The 26,455-nt window shown below is 45.7% G+C and overlaps 2 protein-coding genes across 2 annotated transcripts; one reads left to right on the plus strand and one right to left on the minus strand.

Moving 5' to 3' along the window:
- The first annotated feature begins 113 nt into the window (after positions 1-113).
- On the plus strand, positions 114-11,610 carry noc3l (NOC3-like DNA replication regulator). Its single transcript, XM_085467111.1, has 21 exons — positions 114-484; positions 6,062-6,266; positions 6,355-6,478; positions 6,578-6,732; positions 6,814-6,888; positions 7,006-7,136; positions 7,212-7,373; positions 7,472-7,565; positions 7,649-7,824; positions 7,894-8,022; positions 8,113-8,244; positions 8,855-8,935; positions 9,029-9,129; positions 9,228-9,300; positions 9,402-9,465; positions 9,908-9,979; positions 10,062-10,243; positions 10,616-10,744; positions 10,845-10,942; positions 11,062-11,146; positions 11,221-11,610. Exons 1-21 carry the CDS (start codon positions 476-478, stop codon positions 11,350-11,352), a joined length of 2,409 nt encoding a protein of 802 aa, XP_085323237.1. The 5' UTR covers positions 114-475; the 3' UTR covers positions 11,353-11,610.
- On the minus strand, positions 11,603-26,417 carry LOC146704067 (interferon-induced protein with tetratricopeptide repeats 5-like). Its single transcript, XM_085467112.1, has 10 exons — positions 26,107-26,417; positions 20,331-20,510; positions 18,465-18,654; positions 16,649-16,840; positions 16,229-16,453; positions 15,955-16,096; positions 13,062-13,185; positions 12,574-12,715; positions 12,360-12,407; positions 11,603-12,265 (listed from the first exon to the last, which is right to left on the minus strand). The coding sequence occupies exons 1-10, from the start codon at positions 26,109-26,111 to the stop codon at positions 12,017-12,019; spliced, it is 1,497 nt and encodes a 498-aa protein (XP_085323238.1). The 5' UTR covers positions 26,112-26,417; the 3' UTR covers positions 11,603-12,016.
- Between the last annotated feature and the right edge of the window lie 38 nt (positions 26,418-26,455).

Below are 26,455 nucleotides of genomic sequence, written 5' to 3' on the forward strand. Positions count from 1 at the left end.
ATGCGCAGTCATCACGTGTTCCGTGTCACATGAACTACTCCACCTCAGGTCCTCAAGAACGTTTCAAGGTCCTGAAAGGTGCATAGAGAACACGTCCAGGAAGCATGGCAGGACCTCAGGGAGTCTGAATCCGAGGGAAAATAATCAGATTACACACACACACTTTTTCTCTTGAGTCTGTTTGAAGCAACATCGGTAAATCTCCCCGTGGAGGCCTCGCGGAGAGCCGTAGGCGTCTGAGGCGCGCTCCAGTCCAGCAGAAAAAAACTGGTCCTGTCCTCCGGCCGCGGGGGGGCGCTGTCCTCTCGTCACAGAAGGGCGGTTACTTTTCTGTTTCCGGGTTTTTGGAGAGCAACGTGTGGAGGTAACCCGCATCTCGGCACCAAAACACTCCGACACTCCGAACCAAAGTGACCGAGCGGGAACGACTGTAGTCCGGCCTGACACATCGGAGACACCGGAACGTCCTGCAGCCATGGGCCCGGTGAGTGAGAGGCTTAAATCCGCCGTTTAATGAACGGAGTCTGGTCTGAGAGAACAAACATGCTCAAAGCGTCTGTGTCCTCACAGCCCGAGTCCACAGAAAACCCACGATTTTAGAGTCAGACTCATTTTAAAACAGCTCCCGGGTGTTCAGAGGGATACCAGAGCCCCAAAATAACGGCGCATTGAACGGAGTGTGGTCCGAGCACACACGGTGATGGCGCCTCCATCAGAGCCCGCTGCTGCTTTACGCCTGACAACATCACAAACGGTCACGTGGAAGGACTCAGTGTCTGATGGTCTGCCCCGAGTCAGCCACTCTGTGTCCCACTCAGGAAAGAAACACACCTCATCATCCACCCAGCTACGTAGCACATGTAGTGTCCTGTAGTACCAGGCAGTATGAGGTAGTACTGTGTAGTATTTATTTATTTTATTTAGGACAGTGCATGTTAATGAACATAAATGTAAAAAAAAAATTACATGAATGTAAACATGCCAGATTATAGCCAAGGGCTAACTTCCATCTGTTGTCCTTAAGCATAAAAAAATAGACATAATAATTCATAAAAATTCATCATTCATTCATAATAAAAACTCCATCACCAAACTTACACATACACACCATTCTGTTCCCAAATAAAACATTAAAACTATACAACTCACACATGATCACACACTTGATTTGTCCATAACCAGTTTTTAACCTTTGCCTTAAACAAACCGAGTGTCGAGCATTCTCTAATGGGTTGAGGAAGACTGTTCCACAGATGGCCTCCTGGACAGAGAGGACGTTCTGCCCAAATGCTGTCCGTCTGTGGGGTATAAACACGTCTCCTCAGATTGTAGCTCGAGTGGTCCTGTCTGAGCTTTCTTTATGCCTAATGAACTGCTTTAGTGGTGGTGGAGCAAGAGAGTGTAAGACTTTATATATTAAACACACTCTTTTAAGTTTCACTAAGTTATTGAAGTTCAGTAATTTATGTTTTTTAACACATGACAGTGGTGGGAGGTCGGTTTTTTGTCAAGTAGTTTTAAACGTCTTTTATAAATGTTTTCAATAGTTTTAAGTGTTGTTGGACAAGCAAGTGACCAGGACGTCAAACAGTAGTCCATATGAGAGATGATCATTGAGTAAAAATAAGTTTTTGCAACATTCATATTTAAATTATTACGTATATGATTAAAATTTTGATTATTAAATTTAAGTACCTGGGACTGAGGTAGTACTGTGTAGTGCGAGGTAGGGCTGCCACAAACGATTATTTTGATAGTCGACTAGTCACTGATTATTTTTGCGATTAGTCGACTAATCAGATCATCATCCATTGGACGTAAAACTACAGCTTATTGCACCAGCAGCATCTGCTCTTATATAACTATCATTAGCTTACAGCTTTAAGTGTTTCAGGTCTGTGCTAACTAAAAATAAAGACAAGATGATAGTTTATTAAAAATTTTAATGAAATTTGCAGATTGTTTCGGTGAAGTTTAATAAACTCCTTGCTATCTAAAATATAACAGGACACCGGAGTAAATTCTGGAGCATCTCACACTTCTGATAATCAGCTGTCTGCTTGACGTTTATTCAGCTGTGTAAAAACTATAACTTTAATCTCAGCCAAACCGATTTACTCAGGAACAAATAAAATACTGAAAAAAGCCAAACAACAACATTTTTAAGTTATCTAAGTGACTCATATATCATGTTTAACCTGAGTAGTGAAAGACGGCGGTGGGTTTGAAAACGATTTGCTGGGAGTCCGGTGTTCTCACGGCTCTAGTGACCTAGCCCCCGGCTAGCTATCGAGCTAGTGGGTAACAGACGTCTCCGAAAACGTCGGAGCGCTTTTGAAAATTTGTGTCTTGATAAACCAAACAGATATTTGAGGTTTACACAGCTACATTCTCGCCTGAAAATATGTTAAAAGTTTATTTTGTGACCCAGAAAGAATAATAAGAGTAATATTAAAACTAACTAGCTGCCGCCATTGTTGGAAACTGAGCTGGGCCGCACGGTTCCTGAATTTGGACACAGCTACCATACCGGACACAGCTTCTTCTTCTTCGTTGTTTAACGCCAGCTGGCATCCTTGTACATGCAGTGCTGCCATCTCCTGTTTCAGTCCGTTATTACACTCTTAAATCCTGCTACTTATTCCTGCGTCTTTTGGGATCTTACAAAGCTTCAAACGACGCGTCGACTATTAAATCAGTCGTGACTAGTCGACTAATCGTGGCAGCCCTAGTGCGAGGTAGTACTGTGTAGTGTGAGGTAGTATTGTGTAGTGCGAGGTAGTATTGTGTAGTGCGAGGTAGTATTGTGTAGTGTGAGGTAGTATTGTGTAGTGCGAGGTAGTATTGTGTAGTGCGAGGTAGTATTGTGTAGTGCGAGGTAGTACTGTGTAGTGCGAGGTAGTATTGTGTAGTGCGAGGTAGTATTGTGTAGTGGGAGGTAGTACTGTGTAGTGGGAGGTAGTACTGTGTAGTGCGAGGTAGTACTGTGTAGTGCGAGGTAGTACTGTGTAGTGGGAGGTAGTATTGTGTAGTGGGAGGTAGTACTGTGTAGTGCGAGGTAGTATTGTGTAGTGGGAGGTAGTATTGTGTAGTGGGAGGTAGTACTGTGTAGTGTGAGGTAGTACTGTGTAGTGGGAGGTAGTACTGTGTAGTGGGAGGTAGTACTGTGTAGTGTGAGGTAGTACTGTGTAGTGCGAGGTAGTACTGTGTAGTGGGAGGTAGTATTGTGTAGTGCGAGGTAGTATTGTGTAGTGCGAGGTAGTACTGTGTAGTGGGAGGTAGTACTGTGTAGTGCGAGGTAGTATTGTGTAGTGGGAGGTAGTACTGTGTAGTGGGAGGTAGTACTGTGTAGTGCGAGGTAGTATTGTGTAGTGGGAGGTAGTATTGTGTAGTGCGAGGTAGTACTGTGTAGTGGGAGGTAGTACTGTGTAGTGCGAGGTAGTATTGTGTAGTGGGAGGTAGTATTGTGTAGTGCGAGGTAGTATTGTGTAGTGCGAGGTAGTATTGTGTAGTGCGAGGTAGTATTGTGTAGTGGGAGGTAGTATTGTGTAGTGCGAGGTATTACTGTGTAGTGCGAGGTAGTACTGTGTAGTGGGAGGTAGTATTGTGTAGTGCGAGGTAGTACTGTGTAGTGCGAGGTAGTATTGTGTAGTGCGAGGTAGTATTGTGTAGTGCGAGGTAGTACTGTGTAGTGGGAGGTAGTACTGTGTAGTGCGAGGTAGTATTGTGTAGTGGGAGGTAGTACTGTGTAGTGGGAGGTAGTACTGTGTAGTGCGAGGTAGTATTGTGTAGTGGGAGGTAGTATTGTGTAGTGCGAGGTAGTACTGTGTAGTGGGAGGTAGTACTGTGTAGTGCGAGGTAGTATTGTGTAGTGGGAGGTAGTATTGTGTAGTGCGAGGTAGTATTGTGTAGTGCGAGGTAGTACTGTGTAGTGCGAGGTAGTATTGTGTAGTGGGAGGTAGTACTGTGTAGTGCGAGGTAGTATTGTGTAGTGGGAGGTAGTACTGTGTAGTGGGAGGTAGTACTGTGTAGTGGGAGGTAGTACTGTGTAGTGTTAGGTAGTACTGTGTAGTGTTAGGTAGTATTGTGTAGTGGGAGGTAGTACTGTGTTGTGTGAGGTAGTATTGTGTAGTGTGAGGTAGAATTGTGTAGTGGGAGGTAGTACTGTGTAGTGCGAGGTAGTACTGTGTAGTGGGAGGTAGTACTGTGTAGTGCGAGGTAGTACTGTGTAGTGGGAGGTAGTACTGTGTAGTGGGAGGTAGTACTGTGTAGTGGGAGGTAGTATTGTGTAGTGCGAGGTAGTATTGTGTAGTGCGAGGTAGTATTGTGTAGTGGGAGGTAGTACTGTGTAGTGCGAGGTAGTACTGTGTAGTGTGAGGTAGTACTGTGTAGTGCGAGGTAGTACTGTGTAGTGGGAGGTAGTATTGTGTAGTGCGAGGTAGTATTGTGTAGTGCGAGGTAGTACTGTGTAGTGGGAGGTAGTACTGTGTAGTGCGAGGTAGTATTGTGTAGTGGGAGGTAGTACTGTGTAGTGGGAGGTAGTATTGTGTAGTGGGAGGTAGTACTGTGTAGTGCGAGGTAGTATTGTGTAGTGCGAGGTAGTATTGTGTAGTGCGAGGTAGTATTGTGTAGTGCGAGGTAGTACTGTGTAGTGGGAGGTAGTACTGTGTAGTGCGAGGTAGTATTGTGTAGTGGGAGGTAGTACTGTGTAGTGGGAGGTAGTACTGTGTAGTGCGAGGTAGTATTGTGTAGTGGGAGGTAGTATTGTGTAGTGGGAGGTAGTATTGTGTAGTGCGAGGTAGTACTGTGTAGTGGGAGGTAGTACTGTGTAGTGCGAGGTAGTATTGTGTAGTGGGAGGTAGTATTGTGTAGTGCGAGGTAGTATTGTGTAGTGCGAGGTAGTACTGTGTAGTGCGAGGTAGTATTGTGTAGTGGGAGGTAGTACTGTGTAGTGCGAGGTAGTATTGTGTAGTGGGAGGTAGTACTGTGTAGTGGGAGGTAGTACTGTGTAGTGCGAGGTAGTATTGTGTAGTGGGAGGTAGTACTGTGTAGTGTGAGGTAGTATTGTGTAGTGGGAGGTAGTACTGTGTAGTGCGAGGTAGTACTGTGTAGTGGGAGGTAGTACTGTGTAGTGCGAGGTAGTACTGTGTAGTGCGAGGTAGTATTGTGTAGTGCGAGGTAGTATTGTGTAGTGCGAGGTAGTACTGTGTAGTGCGAGGTAGTATTGTGTAGTGTTAGGTAGTATTGTGTAGCGGGAGGTAGTACTGTGTAGCGCGAGGTAGTGCTGTGTAGCGCGAGGTAGTACTGTGTAGTGTTAGGTAGTATTGTGTAGTGGGAGGTAGTACTGTGTAGTGCGAGGTAGTGCTGTGTAGTGCGAGGTAGTACTGTGTAGTGCGAGGTAGTATTGTGTAGTGGGAGGTAGTACTGTGTAGTGTGAGGTAGTATTGTGTAGTGGGAGGTAGTACTGTGTAGTGCGAGGTAGTACTGTGTAGTGGGAGGTAGTACTGTGTAGTGGGAGGTAGTACTGTGTAGTGCGAGGTAGTATTGTGTAGTGGGAGGTAGTACTGTGTAGTGTGAGGTAGTATTGTGTAGTGGGAGGTAGTACTGTGTAGTGCGAGGTAGTACTGTGTAGTGGGAGGTAGTACTGTGTAGTGCGAGGTAGTATTGTGTAGTGCGAGGTAGTATTGTGTAGTGCGAGGTAGTATTGTGTAGTGTTAGGTAGTATTGTGTAGTGGGAGGTAGTACTGTGTAGCGCGAGGTAGTGCTGTGTAGCGCGAGGTAGTACTGTGTAGTGTTAGGTAGTATTGTGTAGTGGGAGGTAGTACTGTGTAGTGCGAGGTAGTGCTGTGTAGTGCGAGGTAGTATTGAGGCGGCAGAGCGTCTGAGCGCCACGCCCACAGTGAGTCCAGTAAATCAGCAGCTCGACGCTGAGTTTGTCTCTGATTGGTCGGTTTAGAGTCGGTCACACAGCGTCAGGTGTTCACAGGATCCAAGCCAGAGCCTCCATGGACCGTGACATCATTGCTGAACACCTCTCCTTCTTTCCTCTGACGCTCCGCAGCCTCGCTCGAAGAAGCGGCGGCCGACGTTTCGCCGCCTGCTGAAGACGAGTGGCGTGAAGCTGGAGAACAAGCTGAAGAACCGCCAGCTGAAGCAGCAGAACGTCGCCAAGAAGCAGCGCAAGGAGCAGAAAAGGCTGAGGCAGGCGGTGAAGGGCGCCGTCGGCGAAACGCCCCGCCCCCTGGAGTCGTACAGGAAGAGACCAGGTGAGCGGCAAACGATCACGTGATTACTAACGTCTGCTGTAAACCAATCAGAGACCAGAACTGTCTGACCCTGCTCCTGCTCGTACAGAGGAGGAGGAGGAGGAGGAGTTTCTGGAGAGCCTACCCACAGACATGATGGAGCAGGAAGACCTGCAGCAGATGACCGCCATGGCTCGCCAGGCGTCCTTCATCACCAGGGACCTGTCGTCATGGTAACTCCAACACACACACACAAACCATATTTAGATACAGAAGCAGGTGTGATGCACAGTGACTGAGGTGCGTTTGTGTGGTGCGGCGGGGCGTCCCAGCGGGCCGGTGCATGGCGGGAAGAAGCGGAAATCGGACGTAGCTCGCAGCTACGAGAAGGTTCCCAGGAAGATGGCGAGGACGGAGGAAAAGGAAGTGATCCACCTGCTGCCGATCAAAGACAAGACGGGCGTGATCCCACAGAGCGTCGAGAGGGGTACGGCGTGCTGCGTTGATCCCTGATCAATCTGATTGGTTCTGTGCGGCTGTGTCGAAACGTCTCCCTCTGTTCTTTCAGTGGTGGAGAAGCAGCCGGAGGAGGAGGAGCAGGGGGAGGAGGAGCAGGAGGAGGAGCCTGATGACGTCGACACAGGTATGAAAAGCGATCAGAACTTTTGGAATAAGAATTAAACTCCGCAGGCACGGCGGGGTAAACGCCTCCGTGACGAGGCTGAGGCGTCCTCTCATCTGTCACGTGTCCTCCTTGCAGAGGCGGAGCCACCGAGCTGCCAGGAGATGACGCCGGCGCAGAGAGAGCGGCTCAGGAATCAGAAGCTTAACGAGAGGAAGCTGACCATCGCCGGCCTGGCGTCGGCCATCGTGTCGGACCCCATCGGCAGCGTAAGGCCGGGCGCCGCTCTGGGATCAGGCTCGTGGCGTGTATGTGTGTGTTTAACGTGACGTCGTGTGTGACAGATAAAGCGCGTGAAGGAGCTGCGGGGGATGCTGATGGAGGCCGACCCCAGCGTGGCGGTGACGGTCAGAAAGCTGGTGATGGTTTCTTTGATGGAGGTCTTCAAAGACATCGCCCCCACCTACAGGATCCGACCTCTGACCTCGGCGGAGAAGACCGCTAAGGTGCGTTTGTGAGTTTGTTTGTAGAGGAAGCGCCTGGCGGCAGGTCGCCACAGTCGCCACGTTTTAACCTGCTGCTTCTGCCGCTCGCCGTCTTCCAGGTGAAGAAGGAGACGCAGGTGCTCCGAGAGTTCGAGGAGGGTTTGGTGAGTCAGTACAAGTTCTACCTGGAGGACCTGGAGCAGACTGTCAAAGGTACGCCTCCGTCACCATAGCAACAGCCACACACTGACACCCGCACACCTCACGGCGCCCTGACCGCTCATCTCCGCCCACAGACTGGAAGCAGAAGAAGAAGAAGCGCAGTCAGGCGGTGGCGCTGCAGGCGTACGGCGGGCTGGCCGAGGTCGCCGTCCGCTGCCTGTGCGAGCTGCTCGTCGCTCTGCCTCACTTCAACTTCCACAACAACATTGTGGTCGTCCTGGCGCCGCTGATGAACGACTCCACCAAGAAGGTGAGTCTCATGGGCGCCGCAGCGCAGCCCAGCATTGTGCGACGCCTTCACGTGCTCTTTGTGTTTCAGGTGTCCGGCGTGTGCTGTGACGCGTTCAGGAAGCTCTTCCAGCAGGACAGAGCGGGCGGGGCCTCGCTGGCCACGGTGCGAGTTATCTCCGGCCTCGTGAAGAGCCTGAACTACAACGTCCGACCCGAGGTAACGAACGAAACGTATCCAGGCCACGCCCACTCCGAGAAGACTGTTGATAAATTATTAATCAGACGCTGTTAACTCCGCCCCCTCCAGCTGCTGCGGACGCTGCTGAGTCTGAGGATTAAAGAGGTGGAGATGAAGAAGGACATCGAGGCTGCGGCACCAAAGAAGAAGTTCATGACCAACAAGGAGAGGAAGAAGAACCTGTCGAGGATGCAGAGGAAGGTAAACCCTCGCACCGAGTCCTTATTGGTTGTTTCAGCGGTCGGCTCCGCCCCCGACAGCCCCGTTAACGAGGCCTCGTTCATTTTAAGGGCTGGAGCTGCAGCAGCAGACGAACAGTGAGAGAAACTCAGGCTTTAGAAACAGGAACACGTGTTCATTCAAACGTTTGTGCCAGAAACATCAGCACAAAGAGATGATCTGCTCACGATCACAAGGTAAACAAAGGATCCAAATATGGGCGAAACGTGTAAAAGATATTTTTAATTTAAAATAAACTCCAAACATAATAATGTGAGAATAAGAGAATGTGTCAATGAAAAGTTAATGTTACTGGGGCAAAATATAAAAAACAATTCTTACAATAACCTGAGGAAATATTAGCAAAGTAACAAAAACACGAGAAGAACATGTGAGTCAGAATAAAATGTTTCTACATGCTCGTGCGAATTCACTGAAGTCTATGAGCATTAATATAAGAAGCATTAACAACTTCCTCTGTGATGAGCTGATGCTCAGGGATTTCTCAGTCCGTCCAGCAGGGGGCAGTGAGAGACACCAACCTGTGTGTGTGTGTGTGCGTGTGTGTGTGTGTGCGTGTGTGTGTGTGTAGTGGAAGAAGGCTGAGGAGAAGCTGGAGAAGGAGCTGCTGGAAGCCGAAGCCTCAGAGAGCAAAGACAAGAAGATCAAGCTGGTGAGTTGAAAGGTCACGAGCGTGTACGGTGAGAGGAAGGACACTCCTCCTCCTCCTCCTCCTCCTCCTCACCCCTCTGCTCTTCCTCTCCAGCACACAGAGACGCTGAACATCGTCTTCCTCATTTACTTCAGGATTTTGAAGAAGGCTCAGAAATCAGTTCTTCTCCCTGCAGTTCTGGAGGGGCTCGCCAAGTGCGCACACACACACACACACACACACACACACACACACACACACACACAATCTTTAGTACTACTATAGTGCTGAATATGATGTCATTTCCTGTCAGTTTTGCTCACCTCATCAACCTGGAGTTCTTTGATGACCTGCTCAACGTGCTGCAGGACCTCATCCATGCAGGAGTGAGTGTTCATATTTGACCCCGCCCCCTGCAGAGTCACCTGCTAGTTTGGTGTCACAAATAGTTCTTTATTTATTTTTGTTTCTTTATTTATACCTGCAGGATTTGTCCAATAAGGAGACGCTGCACTGCATCCAGACCGTCTTCACCATCCTGTCAGGACAAGGTCAGACTCTGTGTGTGTGCTCGTATATCTGACTTGTGAAGACCTTAGTCTGATGAAGACCTTTGAGGCCATTTTAAATATTTTTGTTATATGATCACAAGAAGTCAGGACCTTCTTTGTGTATCAATGTCGAGACATTTGTGGATGTTTATTTAAATAAGCTGCAATAACGAGTTGTTTTAAAGGTTCAGACTTGGATTGTAGTCCTGGGAATATGTAAGGGTCCCCTCCCAGTGACATAGACAAACGTATGTGTTCGTGTTAGGCTCACAGAGGCACATGTGCAGCACTGCTCAGCAATAGCACTGGCTACAGTTTATTCTCACTGAGATAGACCAATAAATTATTTTTAAAAACTCTTTGAAAAGTCAGGTGTGTTTCCTGCACATGATGTCACTTCCTGTTGAGTTTCCTGGATCAATAAAGTTTGTTTGTGTATCAGGTGACGTCCTGAACATCGACCCGCTCAACTTTTACTCTCAGTTATATAAACTGCTGCCCAGGCTCCACGCAGGTCAGTTAGCCTCACTTTGAACCGGCAGTATGACGTCACACGTCACATGATTGTTTTAACAGCCACGCTTTGAATCCCTCAGGGGCGCCCAACGATGACGCCATCATTGTACTGCGGTGTCTGGACGCAATGCTGACCCGCCGCAGGAAGCAGGTGACCCTACAGAGGGCGATGGCGTTTGTCAAAAGGCTGAGCACGATCAGTCTGCACGTAATGCCCAACGCCAGCGTGGGAATTCTTGCCGCCAACCGAGCCACGATGCATGTGAGTCTGAACGTGTGTGTTGACATCCTGTCTTCGTCCCCTCGTCCCCAACCGCCAACACCTCCCTGAGCAGAACTCCTCCCCGCCCGGTCCCACTGTCGGCAGAGTGCTTACTCATCGATCGTGATTTCAGGGGTTTTCTCTGTGTTAGTGGACGCTCCTACGCTCTTTACATTACAGCATGAAGCACCTCGACGTGACTGTCGTGATTTGTTGCTATATAAAAGTCTGATTCAGTCACTTGAAAAGAGGTGTGGTTACCTAACAGCTGCTCAGTAATTCAAGTAGTTGTACAGGTAGAAGTTTAACGTGTGTGTGTGTGTGTGTGTGTGTGTGTGTGTGTGTGTGTGTGTGTGTGTGTGTCTTTCTCAGTCCTTCCCAAAGTGTGACTTCCTGCTGGACAACGAGATTCAGGGCAGTGGGTTCTACCTGCCGGAGCTCGACGAACCTGAACACTGCAACGCTCAGAACACAGCACTGTGGGAGCTACACACACTGCAGGTACACACACACTGCAGACACACACACACACAGGTATGCAGGTGCACACATGGCCCCACGTGTTTCTGAATGTAGCTGCGCGGTGTTTGTGCTCTTTCAGAGACATTACCACCCGGTCGTGCGGCGGTTTGCAGTCCACCTGAGTCAGGGCGCTCCCTCTGAAGGCTCGGCGGCGCTCAGTGCGGAGCTGAGTCGCAGGTACACACACATCACCTGTGTTTAATCAGAAAGCTCGGCCTGTGTGAGGATCAGTGAAAACGGTGTACTGCTCCTTTAAAAGTTTCGTTTTTCTGAAGTGTGAACGTTGCCCCCTGCAGGTCATCTGTGGAGCTGTTTGACGACTACAGCATCAAAGATATGACCTTTAACCCCCCTGTAGCATCACCAAGCCTCAAGAAGAAGGTTTGAAAGTCAAACTAAAATATTTTAAAGTTTAGTGAGTCATGATGACCGACTATCGCTTTGCTTTGTGTCAGGATCATTTTGTGGTCGGAGCGATGCTGCTTGACGCCGAGTTGCAGAGAAGACTCGAGTGCGCCCTGACCGCCGCCGAGGACACACAGCTGGACTTTACTGCAGCGCACACACACAAAACCACCCAGCACTGACACACACACACATAAAATAAAACAACATTTTATGGCCATCAGGAGAGGAAGTACAGCTGCAACCTGATAGGCAGACCTTCAAAATAAAAGCCCAAAGTGTCTTCAGGGTGGAGTTGGACTGTTTTCATCATGTTGATGTGAAGAGTTGTGATGTTGGGCAACCCGGTGAGTCGATGCGGAGTGCCCAGTTTGAGTGCCATGACTGTGCTGTTTAAATGTCAGATATTAAAAATAAAGACCAGAAAAACTCTTCTTTAACATTTAAGCTGCTTTTATTTTTTAGAGGCTGGGGTCTGCCACACCAGGTAAGACCCCAGGTGCAGGCTGTGTAAAGATGACCCAGAGACAAGATGCTAGCATGCAGGGCATACATGGAACGCCATAGCCAAGTGGCCAGCATAGTATACAGAAACATCTGGAAGCCCCGAGGTCAACATGGGAGGTGGTGGAGAATGACCGAGCTAAGATCCTGTGGGACTTGCAGATACAGACGGACAAACAGGTGGTGGCTAACCAACCGGACATAGTGGTGGTAGACAAACAGAAGGAGTCGGCCGTAGTGATCGATGTAGCGGTTCCCAGGTGTGATGTGACGTAGCCGAGCATTTCTGAGCTGTGGTTCTGGAACCTCGTTCAAACGGTGGCCTTCCTGGTACAAACTTTTTCACACGACCTCTGGAAGCTTCTCCTCCGGGCGGTCTTTCTCTTCCCTGTGTGCGGTCAGATCCAGGCGCAGCTCGCACAAGGCTGACAGATACTCGTCGTTGTTGGCGTCTAATTCCAGAGCGCGCTCATAATTTCTCACAGCCCTGCTCCGATTGCCCTCAGCTCTGGCCACTGCTCCCAGGATGCCATAGGACGCGGCGTCGCTGCGATTCTTTTCGAGGCGTCCCTCAGCTATCGTCGTCAGTTTCTGCAAAAGAATACCTGAAGGTTACTTCCTGTTTACTAAGATGAGGTTGAGTTTGCATTAGTTTTGCATAAAGCAGAGTGAGAAGCTGGCCAACCTTCACACAGTGCTTCCAATGTGATGTGTTGATGCATAACTCCAGAGCCTGTTGGATGCAGCACAGGACACGTTAGCAGACGGTTAACTGTCCACAGCTCGACTTTCCAAATGTCCGTCTGTCTCAGAGGCCCGTTCGCTAATACTGGTTGCACCTGGCGTATGCACCTGGCATGCACACCTGCAGTCTGAATGCAGTTTTGGACGATCCATACCTTTTTGTAATAGGTGATTCCGAGGTCTTTCTGAGGGGTGTGATAGTAGCAGAACTCTGCATAATACCGGCAGATGTACTGACGGATGCCTGGAGGTTCATCCTCTAATGTCTGCAGCACATCATCAAACATCTGCTGAGCTCTGAAGCAACAAACACAAAGCTTAGACACAAAAAGAATCAATGCATCAAATGTTTTTGGAATCAACAGTCCATCTGATGACTGTCTGTAGAAACATCAATACAGTCGAGTAAAACTGTCCAATCTGACATAATGTTGGTGTGACCACAGGGGTCAAAGTTTCCTTCACACATGTGTTTCCAGCTTTGGTAATATGATTCAACACTGTTTTATTCCATAAGTGATCACGTTGGTCAGGTTTAGTCCAACCATTCTTCTACCTGTGTCATTACTACCAGCTTTTTTAAATAGACATAAAACCAACACTGAGAATATTTCATTGGAAACAAACTGACAGGTAAACATACCTCCTTCTTTCAAAGTTCTGTGCGTACTGCAGAGCCAGCAGAGCTTTTGCAGCATTGAAACCCTTCTTGAGCCTCACTGATTCCTCCAGATGCTGAATACAAAGACGTGTCCAATGCTGCACCTCTATTGGATAAAAACAGCTGTTACTGACTGAAATATTAAACACGCCCTTGTGTCCAGTCTTTGAGTGATGACGTATGAACACTGCTCCGGTCCAAACTCCTCTGTGTTTAAGGCTGTTGTGTTTTTAACATGTTTTAATGTTTTGTATCTTGTTCTATTTAATCCGAACAAGCCCCTAAAATCAGTCAGTGATCGCTGTTGGCCTCTCTCTGTTTTTATTACCGCTGTTCATTTTAAACCCTTACGATGTAACTCCAGCCCAGCAGCAGTATATGAATGACTAACCTCGTATTGTGGATGGATTATCTCAGTTGTTCTCCTGACTGAAGTTTGGTCCGTTTACAGCATCCTGCCATGCGACTGTATTTGTCTCTAACCATCGGGAACCCTCACGTTAACTTTTATCGAGTGGAAAAAAGTTGGCGTTCATCCTCCAGCTTCACTGTTTATGCTAACATAGCTGTGTCGCTAGCGATCACGTAGCACATCATTATATAGCAGCTATTATACCATGTTGGAAGTGATAGAGCTGTACGTTTGAATTTGTCAGAAATCTCTCAGTCAGAACATGCTATATCATGTTTAGGTGGAAACTAGTGTGGGAAATATATTAGGTGGTAGTGCTTTAATTAGTGACATATTAATCCAGAAGCTAATGAACATACACAGCATAGAGCCTTAGAAGTGTTTCGCTTGTAACTGCATATGTGCCTGCACAGCGACGGTTATAACAGGATGTACTCAGGATGTGCTATATACGATCATGGGCCCACTAACGAGAACAACAGGAAGCAGCTGAGGTGAAAGGCAATTGAGACACCTTTCTAAGTGTTATAGAAGATTACCAAAAAAGGAGTTGCATTTAACTGTTACTAACCATAATAGACTGTGTGCACGTTAGCATATGCTACTTCTGGTGCGGAAACTCCTGTGGGGAGCTTTGTTTCCGGTGTCCTATTCGCGCCTGGTTTACGGTCCAAAACAAGCAAATGAATGAATCAAGCGGCGATTTACATTTCTATAGATGTCTCGGGCATTTACCCAATATATCTGTAAATGATGTTCATCGACTTGTCGATATTTTCCCCCCGCGCCTCAGAGCAAAAGAGAAAATGGATTCAGATGTTATATTTCTCAGCTGTCCCTCGTTTATCGCGGGTGTTATGTTCTAAAAATAACCAGCGAGAGGTGAAATCAAGGAGCCGATTTTATTTTTGACGGTGCAAAACGTTTGGTGGACATCGTGGACATACAGCGCTGCACTTCAGAGTCACACTGCCAGCATCGATGCAGCGATTATGTGCTGTACAGGAGAGACGGAGGAGATCGTCTGCAGCGATCAGGACGCAGGACACAATGTGACGTAAAAAAAAAAAAAAAAAGCAGCAAACTTGCACTAAAAAATCTGCGAAACAGCGAGGTGAAAGGTGAACCGTGTTATAGCGAGGGACCGCTGTAATTTTTAAGCTAAGTCACAACATACCCTTCGTACATACTAATGTATAGAAACCCTTACAATCATTCATTTTTGTGTGGCTTTTTTCACGGTTTGTTAACATGCTGTGTAGGTGTGTACTTGACGAGCTGATCTCGACATAACGGGAAACATCTGGTTTGACTATTCTTCAGCTGTAGTCTGAATGCTGAACATTGGCCTGTTTAAATCATGATACCAGTCACTATACAGAGATGCTTCTGCATGTGGACGATGTGTCTTCTGCTGCAGTGATGCAGTTCTGCTTGTGCTGAGTGATGTAAACAACTGATCGATTGAAACGCTTTAAACGTCAAAGTTGATCGTTAGACTTTTTTATGACACAACAGCGGTGAGTGTTCCCACCTTCTCTTTGTAACTTAACGCCATCTTTCCGTTTTCGAGGTTTGAACATGGTTTTGGAGGATATCTTCGCAGCAGCGATTGACTGGACCTGCTCTGAGTCTTGGTTGTTTGTTCTCAGCACAACATCAGAGAATTCGGGACACTAGCGAGCTAACTTCCTGCTAACTTCTAACTCCGTTAAACTTCATAAATCCTGTTTTCATGGATGCCTGGATGTTAAACTTAATTGTTACACCTGGTAAAGCAGCAGCACATTTTATTAAAGATGAAAGAATTTAGACCGTTCGTAACTTAGTGAAGCCGCAGTGTCCTGAAGCATAGTTTGGGCCCAGAAACAGCTAATGATGTCAGACTTAAAGACTGGATTAAACCTGAAAATGTATTCACATGTTGCAATAGACATAGACTGCCGGGGATTCCCATGACGCATTGAGTTTTTCCTTTCCAGTCACCTTTCTCGCTCACTATGTGTTCACAGACCTCTCTGCATTGAATCATATCTGTTATTAACCTCTGTCTCTCTTCCACAGCATGTCTTTATCCTGTCTTCCTTCTCTCACCCCAACCAATCACAGCAGATGGCCCCGCCCCTCCCTGAGCCTGGTTCTGCCGGAGGTTTCTTCCTGTTAAAAGGGAGTTTTTCCTTCCCACTGTTGCCAAAGTGCTGCTCATAGGGGGTCATATGATTGTTGGGTTTTTCTCTGTATCTATGAAGCGCCTTGAGGCGACTTATGTTGTGATTTGGCGCTATATAAATAAAATTGAATTGAATTGAATTGAAATGTTGATTGCTTTATTTGAGACCTGCTGTGGTGTGCAGAGGCACAATAATAAAGATCGTATCTCTGTCCAAATACTTACCCGACTGGAAGAACTTTATACCAGGTCCTACCTGCTGATGAGAGTATAAACAGAGTACAGTGCAGTACCTGACTCTGGTCGGACTCTTTTCCCAAGCAGCTTATTCTTCTTCTTCTCATAACACAGAGCAAGCTGGTGATGAATGAAAGATGACTGGCTTTTCTTCTCCAGCATACTCTTCAGCAGATCGATAGACTCATCCACCTGATCCTAGAACAGGGACGAGTCACGGTAACGTTGGAGAGACGAGACGTTAGAAGCATAAAACCAATATTTTATCTCGAGTCCCTTGATTCGCCATCAAGACCAGTATGTTTTTCCTATAAGCTACAGATGTTTTACCTGGTTGCGGAGATATTTTGCTACGTAGCGGGTGACTTGAGTGTTGTCCTGTCCGACTTCCAGGGCCTTCTTCACCAAACCTTTAGCCTCTGTGTGTTTGTTCGTGTCATGGACCAGCTTCAGAGCCAGCATGGACATCAAAACGCCATCATCCGGATTTATTTCCAGGGCTCGACGAAGCTGTTCAGTGGCTGGTGATTCCTCGGGATACCAATCATTAACATTCTGAAGATAAGAGCTCCATAAGTTTGCTGGATGTAATTTATTTAATGGGTATTACCTCTCAAAGAATCAACAACAACACGACTGCAAAGTTAATGACTACAATGGTTAATACAGGAGAATCGTATGGACTGTCTGCTTCAGCAGGATAACTGCTTATATGCTAAACCGAAAGGCTGATTGGCTGATAGATTGTACCTGTTCTGTGCGATAGAGGACGATAGCATAGCCATTGTTCCACTCCCAGTCATCAGGCTGCAGCTTCAAAGCTTTGCAGAAGCAGTCTTCAGCTTTGGTATAGTAAGAACTGGAGAACTTAAGAAAGGTCCAGCCCTTCTCCCCGTACACTTCTGGATGGAGGTCAGTGGAAGGATCAGGCGGATGGTTCACCTGCAGAGTCACAGTATATTTAAAAGAAATAGATTTGATTGCAGCTAATTCTTTGACAGTGTCTGAACATTTATCAACTTTTCAGCCGAGAAGCCACAAATGCACAAACTAGTCTAGTTTGTCTCATTCGTTATATGCAGTTAATGTTTCAAAAGTTATAGTTGTCACAGAAATATCCTGAAGTGTTTGGTTGCTAAACTGAAAAGATGGTCTGATATCCATACACATGGTCCAGAAAGGAATCGTGCAACACTTCTGAACTTGTTTGTTTTGTTTGGCAGTGTGCGCTATAACAGGGTCTTCGTGTAAGTGAGTGATCGCAGGTTTAGATCCTGTAGAAACACCTCAGGTAACCTGCACACTCTGTGGTCCAGTAACAGGTCTAACATGGAGCTGTCACATTTCTCTTTATATTAAACTAACATGGAGGTTTAGGTGTTGTCAGTCTTGGCTGATTTCCAGTGTTTATGCAAAGCCAGGGCCCTTTCACAATATGTGTTCTCGTGGAGTTGTGAAACCTCATCAGTGGCTGTACTGTTCCAGTTCAAACATCAAAGTCAAGTACGCTCAAAGCACCTCGATGTATTCCCGCTCCGCCCATTCCCTCGAGCAGGCAACGTTGTGACTTGTGTGGGCCTGGCTCAGCCAAATATCCCAGAATGCATTTTGTCCAAAACTTAGCGGCAGTGGAGAAGAGCAGCGAGTAACGTTTGAAATATGACTGTTTCTGTGACACAGAATAAACAGTCGATTTGTAAACATGCTGCATTTATCAACACATCACCTTTTTGCTTGATGGAGCACCAACTGTCAGGTGACCGGAGGCTGAGGCTCACTAGAGCCAGTGAGAACGCCTGACTCCCAGCACATTGTTTTCATTTTGATGATTTCTAAATCTTTGTGTTTATTTCAGCTTTTTTGTTGTCTTTTGTTTTCTTCTTTGTTTTTGCTTCTGAGTAAATCGGTTTGACCGAGATTAAAGTTAAAGCCCAGAAAAGTTAATTCTGTTCATCTGGACGTTTTCAGTGGGAGAAATGTTTCATCATCATCAGGTGACTTCTTCAGCCTCAGCTGACAGCAAGCTTCAACCTTATAAACAGGACATAATGACTGAAACCGTTGACGAACTTTGGGCTGCGAGGTCAGTTTATGATCATTAATATGCAAAATGTCATGTAAAAAATGAAATTAACATTAAAAATATTTTCATTCAGTTTCTGGAGCAGAAACATCTGGAGCAGCTGTTCATGGATACCCTGATGCTCCAGAAATGATGAAATGATGTTTTGAACATGTGTTCAGTGATCGTCCACTCCACAGCTGACTATGATAAGTTTTGAACCAAAATCAAATCCTTCGAACGTGTTTTCGTTCAGTGGCAGCGCAAGCTGCGCGTACAATGTTTGTAAGAGAGATGAAGTTTGTGTTTCGGTGACAGTCTTTATGAACATATCAGTGTCTGGATATTATAACAGCCATGAAGGCTACAGGCAGGGGTTCTTTAGATGTAAAGGTTTTTATTATAGTCAGCGCCTCTAGATCCATAACAGCGTTTATGGGTGGGTGTTAAAAACGTGTTTAGAAACAGGTTAAACCAGTCGTGTTTCTGAGGGTGTATACATGCCAGTATATCCTCGACTCTCTGACAGTAAGTCTGGGACTGTACGTAGTCTTCGGTGTGGTATTTCAGCCAAGCCAGGTCTCCGTACGTCACAATGAGCCGCAGCTCGCTCTCCTGTCCGTAACACTCCCTCGTCTTCTCCTCTGACTCAGTGAGTAGCGACAGCGCCTCCTCTGGTTTACCCTGAAGATACCTGAGGATGGACAACAAACAGGAATAACTCGCAGTGCTCCAGCGTCTTCAGGGTTTTGACACGTCTTTGTACCTGTAAAGCCATGAAACTTTGCGGCGCAGAGACATTATATTATTAAGAGTAATTGCTCGCCTGACTTCACCCACACATGAACTTCCCACTCGTGATCCAAGGGGTTTAATACGATGTCAGCCCACCAGCTTCAGCGTTTCTGGGAAGGACTTCCACCGGCTTGTGAGTGTTTATGGGAATTTTTGATCATTCTTTCAGAAGCACCTTTGTGAGGTCACACTGTGCTGTTGTCCTAGCAACCACCAAACCCAGACTCCTCCATCGGAGAAGCGTGATTGGTCGCTCCAGACAACACGTCTCTAGAGCTCGGCGTGCTTCACGCATCGATGCTTGGTGATGTAAGGCTTGCATGCAGCTGTTCGCCATGGAAACATATTTCCTAAAGCTCTGTACGCAATGTTGACGTTTGGAGGTGTGCAGCGATTGACTCTGCACTATGATCCTCACTGACCCCGCTTCACTTCCTCCCAATCTCCTCCACCTTGTTCTAATTCCACTAACAGTCGGATAAAGAGGAACGTTTATGACTGGACAGGTGACATCCTATCACGGTTAAAAGCTGGAAATTCACTGAGCTCCTGGGAGCGACCTAGGTGCTGATTTTCTACACCTGTCACAGTCTGGCGAGGGCAGACTGTATGAATTGAAAAAGGACCCAAAATGCAGCCTCCAAGGAACAGGGAACAAAACTTGAATGTTAACAAAAAGCGAGCCGTTTAATATGGCTGGAAAAAAAGGTACAAACAAAGGGCAAGGCAAACTGAAGCAAAATTAACACAAACCTAAACTGGGAAATCTAAACAAGCAATAAGAAAAACCTAGACAAGAAACTTGGAAGCATGGCATAGGAAACATGGCGTGGACAACAGATGACCTGACAATCACACACTGAAAACAGAGGACTTAAATACACAGGAGGTGATTAGGGGAAGTGGAGACACATGAGGAAACAGCTGGCACACATGAACATAATGACGTCACAGTGGGAGAGTAAAACTGAACATGATGAACACAGAACACCAGACCTCTTCACAATAAAACAGGAAACATAATGAGACATAGACATGACAACCCGAACTTGACAACGTAAGACACAGACATGAAACGCATGAAGAGCAGGGGAGATTTAACATGGTTGGAAACACGAGGGGAAAATAATAACTAGAAACACTTAGGCATAATAATACAAACTTGATAACATAAGACACGCAGCATGAAACACGAAGGGTGAGGGGAAGCTTAAATACAGGGGAAGAAAACACAAGGAGTCTAATAACCAAATGAACTTAGATAACCTAATGAACAAAATAAACTCAAACTTAAAACGCTGGGTCAAAAGACCCAGGACCATGACAACACCTGTGGACATGAAAGTGAATCGAACATCTGAATTCAGTGATTGGATGGGTGAGTGAATATTTTTGGCAATAATGTGCATGTAAAAAGCCAGCTTCACAGAAGCAACGCCTGCTTGCACTGTTGAATCTTGTTGTTTTCCATCTTTGTTGCTATTTTGTGCCCAATTATGATGATTTTATCTTTGAATGTCCCACAAACAAAGGCTTTTAGCTGAGGGTTCCTGTTCAATGTTCTGCACTGCTTACCTCACATAAGACAGGAACCTGTAGGAGTGGGCCAGGGCGCCCCGCTGCCCCAGTTGCAGGTCTATATCATGCTGCAGCTGCTTGCTAAGGTCGTCCAACTCCAAGTCTTCCTTCTTCAGATCCCAGGTGAAACGACTCTGCAGCTTCTGCAGCCTGCGGTGTAGATCGTTACCTGGATCACTGCGTAAGACAAAACACATTCTCAATATAGTAGCAAGTGTTCACAAACATGAACAATTTAATAGTTTCTTAGGAGTATTTATGGTTTTATTTTGTGACACTAAGAAAACTGACGGAAAACAAGTGTGCAGCACATGGAAGCAACATGATGAGATTGTGTTAATCTCACTGTTAGTTTTTGAACCTCTTCAGCATGTTTGAAAAACAGAACATGCTGATCAGTCCAAACTCAAAGATCCTTGTGTCCTAATTGTTCCGTTATTTGAGGTTATGGATGTTATTTGACTGGAGGCATAACTCACAGACACGAGACGCGCCATTACTCCAATGAGTGTCCTTTATTATGAGTGCCCCCCACAACAACCCAGCAGAAACGTTCCTACCGCTTAGCATTTACCTGATGCTACATCCCCCCTACTAAACAGGATGTGATGCTGGGATATAACCAAGACAACAGATTAGACCCGCACGCTTTAAAGTATACTACTGCCTTATGCTTTATCTGGTAACAGCTTGTTTACTGAACTCGTCTGGTTTCAACCCAGACTTCTCAGAATGTCCAAAAATAAACTCTCAAAGTATACAACTCTGAACACCAAGCATAAGTGCACATTTCTGAACTATTCGGTGCAGCTACAAACAACATGTTTAAACAGTGCAACCATTTGCTTTATTTCTCATTGTCTCTATGAGGGATGGGGTCGACTACCCAGCCCTCTGCCTGAGTGTGGGGATTATTCTGCCCCATTGCTCACTCACTTCCTAGCCCTATGAGCAAACATAGTCTTTTAGATATGCTGGAGGCCTCCTAGACCTGGGTGGGATCTTTCTCCCAGCTTCAGGAGTCTGCTGGCTGGCCTCCTGTGAGATAGTGTCTGGAACCGACACACTCTGTGCAGCTGGAACAGAGTTCTCAGGTGAAGCCTCTGGTGGATCGACAGAAATCTCCGGTGCCCCAGGTGTCCGTGTAAGATGGTAACGGTTTCTTCTCAGCGTGCCCTTTGCTGTCTCTACGATGTAGGACCTCGGTGAGCCTGCCATGGACACGACTGTCCCTCTAGTATCCGTGTCTGAGACCCACACTTTGTCTCCAGGATTGCGCTGTAGCATGTCATGTGCTCTGTGTCTGCGGTTGTAGTTTTGTCTTTGTTTTTGTCTGTACGTTTGTAGCTTTGAGCTTGTCTGTGTCCGTACCTCTTGGATTTAGCTGTGATGGGATGACAGGAATAGTTGTCCTTATCCTCCTACCCATGAGAAGCTCAGTCGGGCTGTAGCCAATGGAGTGGCCCGGTATGCCATAAGGGCGAGATAGGGATCACCAGACTTTTTAAGAAGACTTTTGATGGTCCTGACTGCCCTCTCGGCCTCGGACAACACCCCCAGGGCTTGCTCTGTATGATCCAAGTGCTGAAACGTGCGTATCAGCTGACTCATCTTCGTATGGCTTGGGAGCAGTGCTTCTCCAGCGGCACGCCGATTTAGGGTGGAAACCAGTAGCATACACTTCAAGAGCTCTCAGCGCAACAGAGCAGCGATATGCTCACATTGAGAAAGAGGCCCTCACTTCAACTTGGGCCTGTGAGAGGTTTGCAGAGTTCCTAATTGGGAAAACATTCCACATTGAAACAGACCACAAACCTCTGGGGTTTTAGCCATGTGACATCCAGTCCCCACTTCCCTCAGGATGGGTGTTCATACTGGAGTGCAAAATTAAAACCAATGGAAGATGGACAAGAAAAGTTCAAAGCCATCAGGTGCTCAGTTTAGAAAAAAGAGAAAAGAAGAGGAGGAGAAACAAAAGATGCAGGTAAGCAGATGTGTGATTGGATGATGGCAGCTCATCCTGAAACAATCAGAATACTTTATTAATCCCTAACGAAATTATGTGTTACAGTTGCTCCAAGAAGAAATGGTAAAAATAGCAACAGTAACAGACTAAACTGCAAACATTATGTTACAGGTTTTAATATTAATCAGTCATTGTCAGTTGTTGATTTGTCCTGTTCTCATTGTATGATGAATTATGATGGCTGTTTGCATACTGTGCACTCTCTCTCTCCATGTGTGTGTTTCTCCGGTGAGACTCAGTGTGGTTCCGACAAGTTTTATGTTAATGTACAATCCTTAATGTGTGTGTGTGTCAAGGTCAAGGTCAGATTTATTTATATAGCACATTTCCAACAGCCGATGCTGCACAAAGTGCTTAACAATAACAATAAAATTAAAAACTACAGTGTAATACAATAATAACAATAGAAACAATAGAATAGAAGAATTGAAACAATACTAACTAATTCAGATAAATCCAAAATGCTTGGGTCATGATGTGTTAAAAGCCAGAGCGTAAAAGTGTGTCTTTAGTAAAGATTTAAATTGCTCAAGAGTTTGAGCAGATCTAATATTAAAGGGGAGACTATTCCAAAGTCTGGGACCTGCCACAGAGAAGGATCTATCACCACGAGATTTGAGGTTAGTCCGTGGAATGGACAACAATAGTTTTGAACTAGATCTCGTGGGTTTTCCTGGAGCATAGGCAGAGAGGAGCTCTGACAAGTAGGGGGGGGCTCGGGCGTTGAGTGACTTAAAAACAAAAAGTAAGAGTTTAAATTGGATCCTGTAGGGGACAGGGAGCCAGTGTAAAGAGGCTAAAATTGGGGTTATATGCTCTCTCCGTTTGGTACCGGTTAGCAGGCGAGCAGCAGCATTTTGAACCATCTGAAGGCGATGGATGGTGGCATGATCTAGGCCATAATACAATGAATTGCAGTAGTCCAATCTGCAAGTAAGAAAAAGGTGGATGATACGCTCGAAGATGTCAGCCGGAAGGTATGGCTTTATCCTGGCTAGCTGTCTTAGCTGAAAAAAACAGGACTGAACTACTGCACTCACCTGCTTATTCAATTTAAAAGAACCATCAATGTAAACTCCGAGGTTTTTTACATGTGTTTTACAATACGAGGAGAGGGTACCCAACGTGCTGTCGATATGATTGAAATTGCCAAAAATGACAACCTCAGTTTTGTTTTCGTTTAGCTGTAAAAAATTTAATGATAACCACTGTTTAACATCGTCAAGGCAGCGTAATAAGAGCTGCGGTTGATCTGATCCTGATTTTAAAGGTAGATAAATCTGTAGATCATCCGCAAAGCAATGAAATGAAATGCTGTACCGTGAGAAGATGGAGCCCAATGGCAGCAAATAGAGTGCGAAGAGGGCGGGACCCAAAATAGAGCCTTGAGGTACACCGTATTTAAGAGGGGCTATTTTGGAGTTGTGGGGGCCCATATTGACATAAAAGAACCTTTCTGTCAAGTAGGAGCGAAACCACTGAAGGGCAGATCCTTTTAGGCCAGCATGCGATTCTAGCCGTGATAACAGGATGTCGTGGTCAACCGTGTCAAAAGCTGCTGACAAGTCCAACAGTAAAAATCATGTGTGTGTGTGTGTGTGTGTGTGTGTGTGTGTGTGTGTGTGTGTGTGTGTGTGTGTGTATGGGGGGGGGGGAGTATTAACGTCTGTCTCTGTTCTTCCTGCGGGAGTGTGGAGACGAGAGGGCAGCGAGCACGGACACTAGTGTTAGGAAAATACGTTTTCTAGCGCTTATTTGCTGTGCATTTTGTTTTATGCATTTAATAACAGACCAGTATATTAAAGGCCACCTTTGAGTTATAAAGGTCATTAGATTGTTTAGCAAGACTGAAAACTGTGCAGAACAGGAAGCTTTGTGCAGAGTTGCAGAGACCATCGCCCACGTTTGTCCTGCTAAAAGAGAACAACAGGAAATGACCTTTGGGTTGTAAAAACTAGACACGAGTGTAGTTGTGCAGATGTTTTTGCAGCTACGTAGCGGACATGTTGAATTAAAATTGATAAAGTGACGGTTTGGTAGGGGAGGAGGGAGCAGACTATATTATACACATCTGGCCTGTAATGCTTCAGATCTGCAGATGCTTAGCACCGTGCACATCTCCCTTCTGGAAGGTAATGATTGAATAAAATGATTATAAATACTCTGGCCACTCTCACTCTGCGTCTTCTCTGTCCGGCCTGAAGAATAAAAGAACCTGGGACAATACTGGGAAGCAGAGTTTTGGAGCACAGACACTGGGAGAAAACACTGCACAGGAGTCAGACAGCGCACGGGGATTTATTGTTGCGGTTTAACTTTATTTACACTGTAAATAAAGACACTGCTTCATTGCAAGAGTCCTGCATTTGGGTCCTCATTCCCCACATCAATCATCACATATTAATTAATAACCTGGAACGGTACGGGGTCAGGCGGGTTGTAATGCACTGGGTGACAAATTAGTGACAGGAAACAGAAGCTGGGTGAATATTTCTCCTCATGCTTGGATTTTGCATGTGGTGTTCCACAAGGCTCTGTACTGGGTATTAAATGATTTACTGTTTATATAAATTATATTTGTAAGGTATCTGATATATTAAAATTAGTATTATTTGCAGACGACACAAATATTTTTTGTTTTGGGGGGAATCTAAAGGAGCTGCTGGACACGAGTAACAAACAAACAAATCTAAGTAAAACTAAAATCGTCTTATTTGGGAAACACACAAGTGCAGATTCATGTAGATGGTGTGGAAACTGAAAGAGTTCTTGAACAAAAGTTTCTTGGTGTGATAATAGATGATAAATTAAGTCTCATATAAATAATTTAAAGAACAGCATTTCAAGCAGTATTTAAATTTTGAGTAAAGTAAAAACCACTCTGGGCCACAGATCACTCCACAGTCTCTACTGTTCACCGATCGCACCGTATTTGCATTGCTGTGCAGAGGTTTGGGGCAACAAATGTTCGCTATCATCAATCTTTATATTACAAAAAAGGGCCATGAGGATAATCCATAACACCAGTTACAGAGATCATACAAATCCACTGTTCTTAAAATCAAAAACACTAAAATTCACAGATCTGGTTCATTTTTTCACGGCACAAATTATGTATAAAGCAATAAACAACCTACTTCCTGACAATATTCTAAAACTGTTTTCTAAATTGAGAGAGACGGAGGTTTCAGAAGCTCCTGTATCAAATGTGACACAAAGGGAATCACAGGGGTAAGTTCCATTTCTGTGAGTTTGCACTTGGGTCCTTTTCCTGCCTGCAGTCACAAGACACACTGATGGTTTGGAGGAAGTAATTACTGGTGCATGTGGTTAGTATTGAGCTGTAGTGTTATGTCTTGGCTGAGCAGTACAACGACAGACAGCAAATAAAACTGGTTCCTGAGTTTTTTAAATCTCAAAAAAAGTGTTTTGAGGATTCTGACAGTTGGAACATCAAAACGTCCTGATGATTTACGAGCCGAGCAAGCTGCAGCAAGAAGCGGTCATATCTGGGCATGCCTACCACACCCACACTGATGTTCCAGCCTGGGAACTTCTCACTGACACCTCTGCTTGTCGTTTAAATGCATTTTTCTGCATTTAAATCATTTGTGAATAATACAGTTCCACACATTTGTGTGCATGCAAACCCTCATATCTATGTATTATTATTTCCTGAGTCTGAGGAGTTTTCTCTCTGTGTTGGATATCGTGAGTGAATCTTGAAATAAAGACAAAAACACTCACCTCATTTTAGTTATTAAGGCTCAGACACGTTGGCACAAAGCGTACTGGATGTGCAGCAGTTTGCAGCAATATGAAAGAAATAATGGTGCGTTCAGTATCACCTCTGACAGGACAATGGCAGGATAATTCATCATAGTGAAGCAAACAGCAACACAGCAGGTTTTTCTTTCAGCTGTGAGGTCACCAAAGAAATTCAACATTTAACCCATCAAGGTCCTGAGGCCTGCAGACACTTCCTGTCTATGACTGAGGTCTGGGTTGTGCTTTGAAGATCGTTTTTTTCCTACAACACCTGAATGCACCACAGTCTGCTTAGCTTTCGTTTCTCTTCATCATCACACAAACATAA

The sequence above is a fragment of the Copadichromis virginalis genome, linkage group LG8, assembly GCF_057382275.1.
Source record: "Copadichromis virginalis isolate Kocher_CV1m ecotype Utaka linkage group LG8, C_Virginalis_male_GT1.1, whole genome shotgun sequence".
Classification (NCBI taxonomy): Eukaryota; Metazoa; Chordata; class Actinopteri; order Cichliformes; family Cichlidae; genus Copadichromis; species Copadichromis virginalis.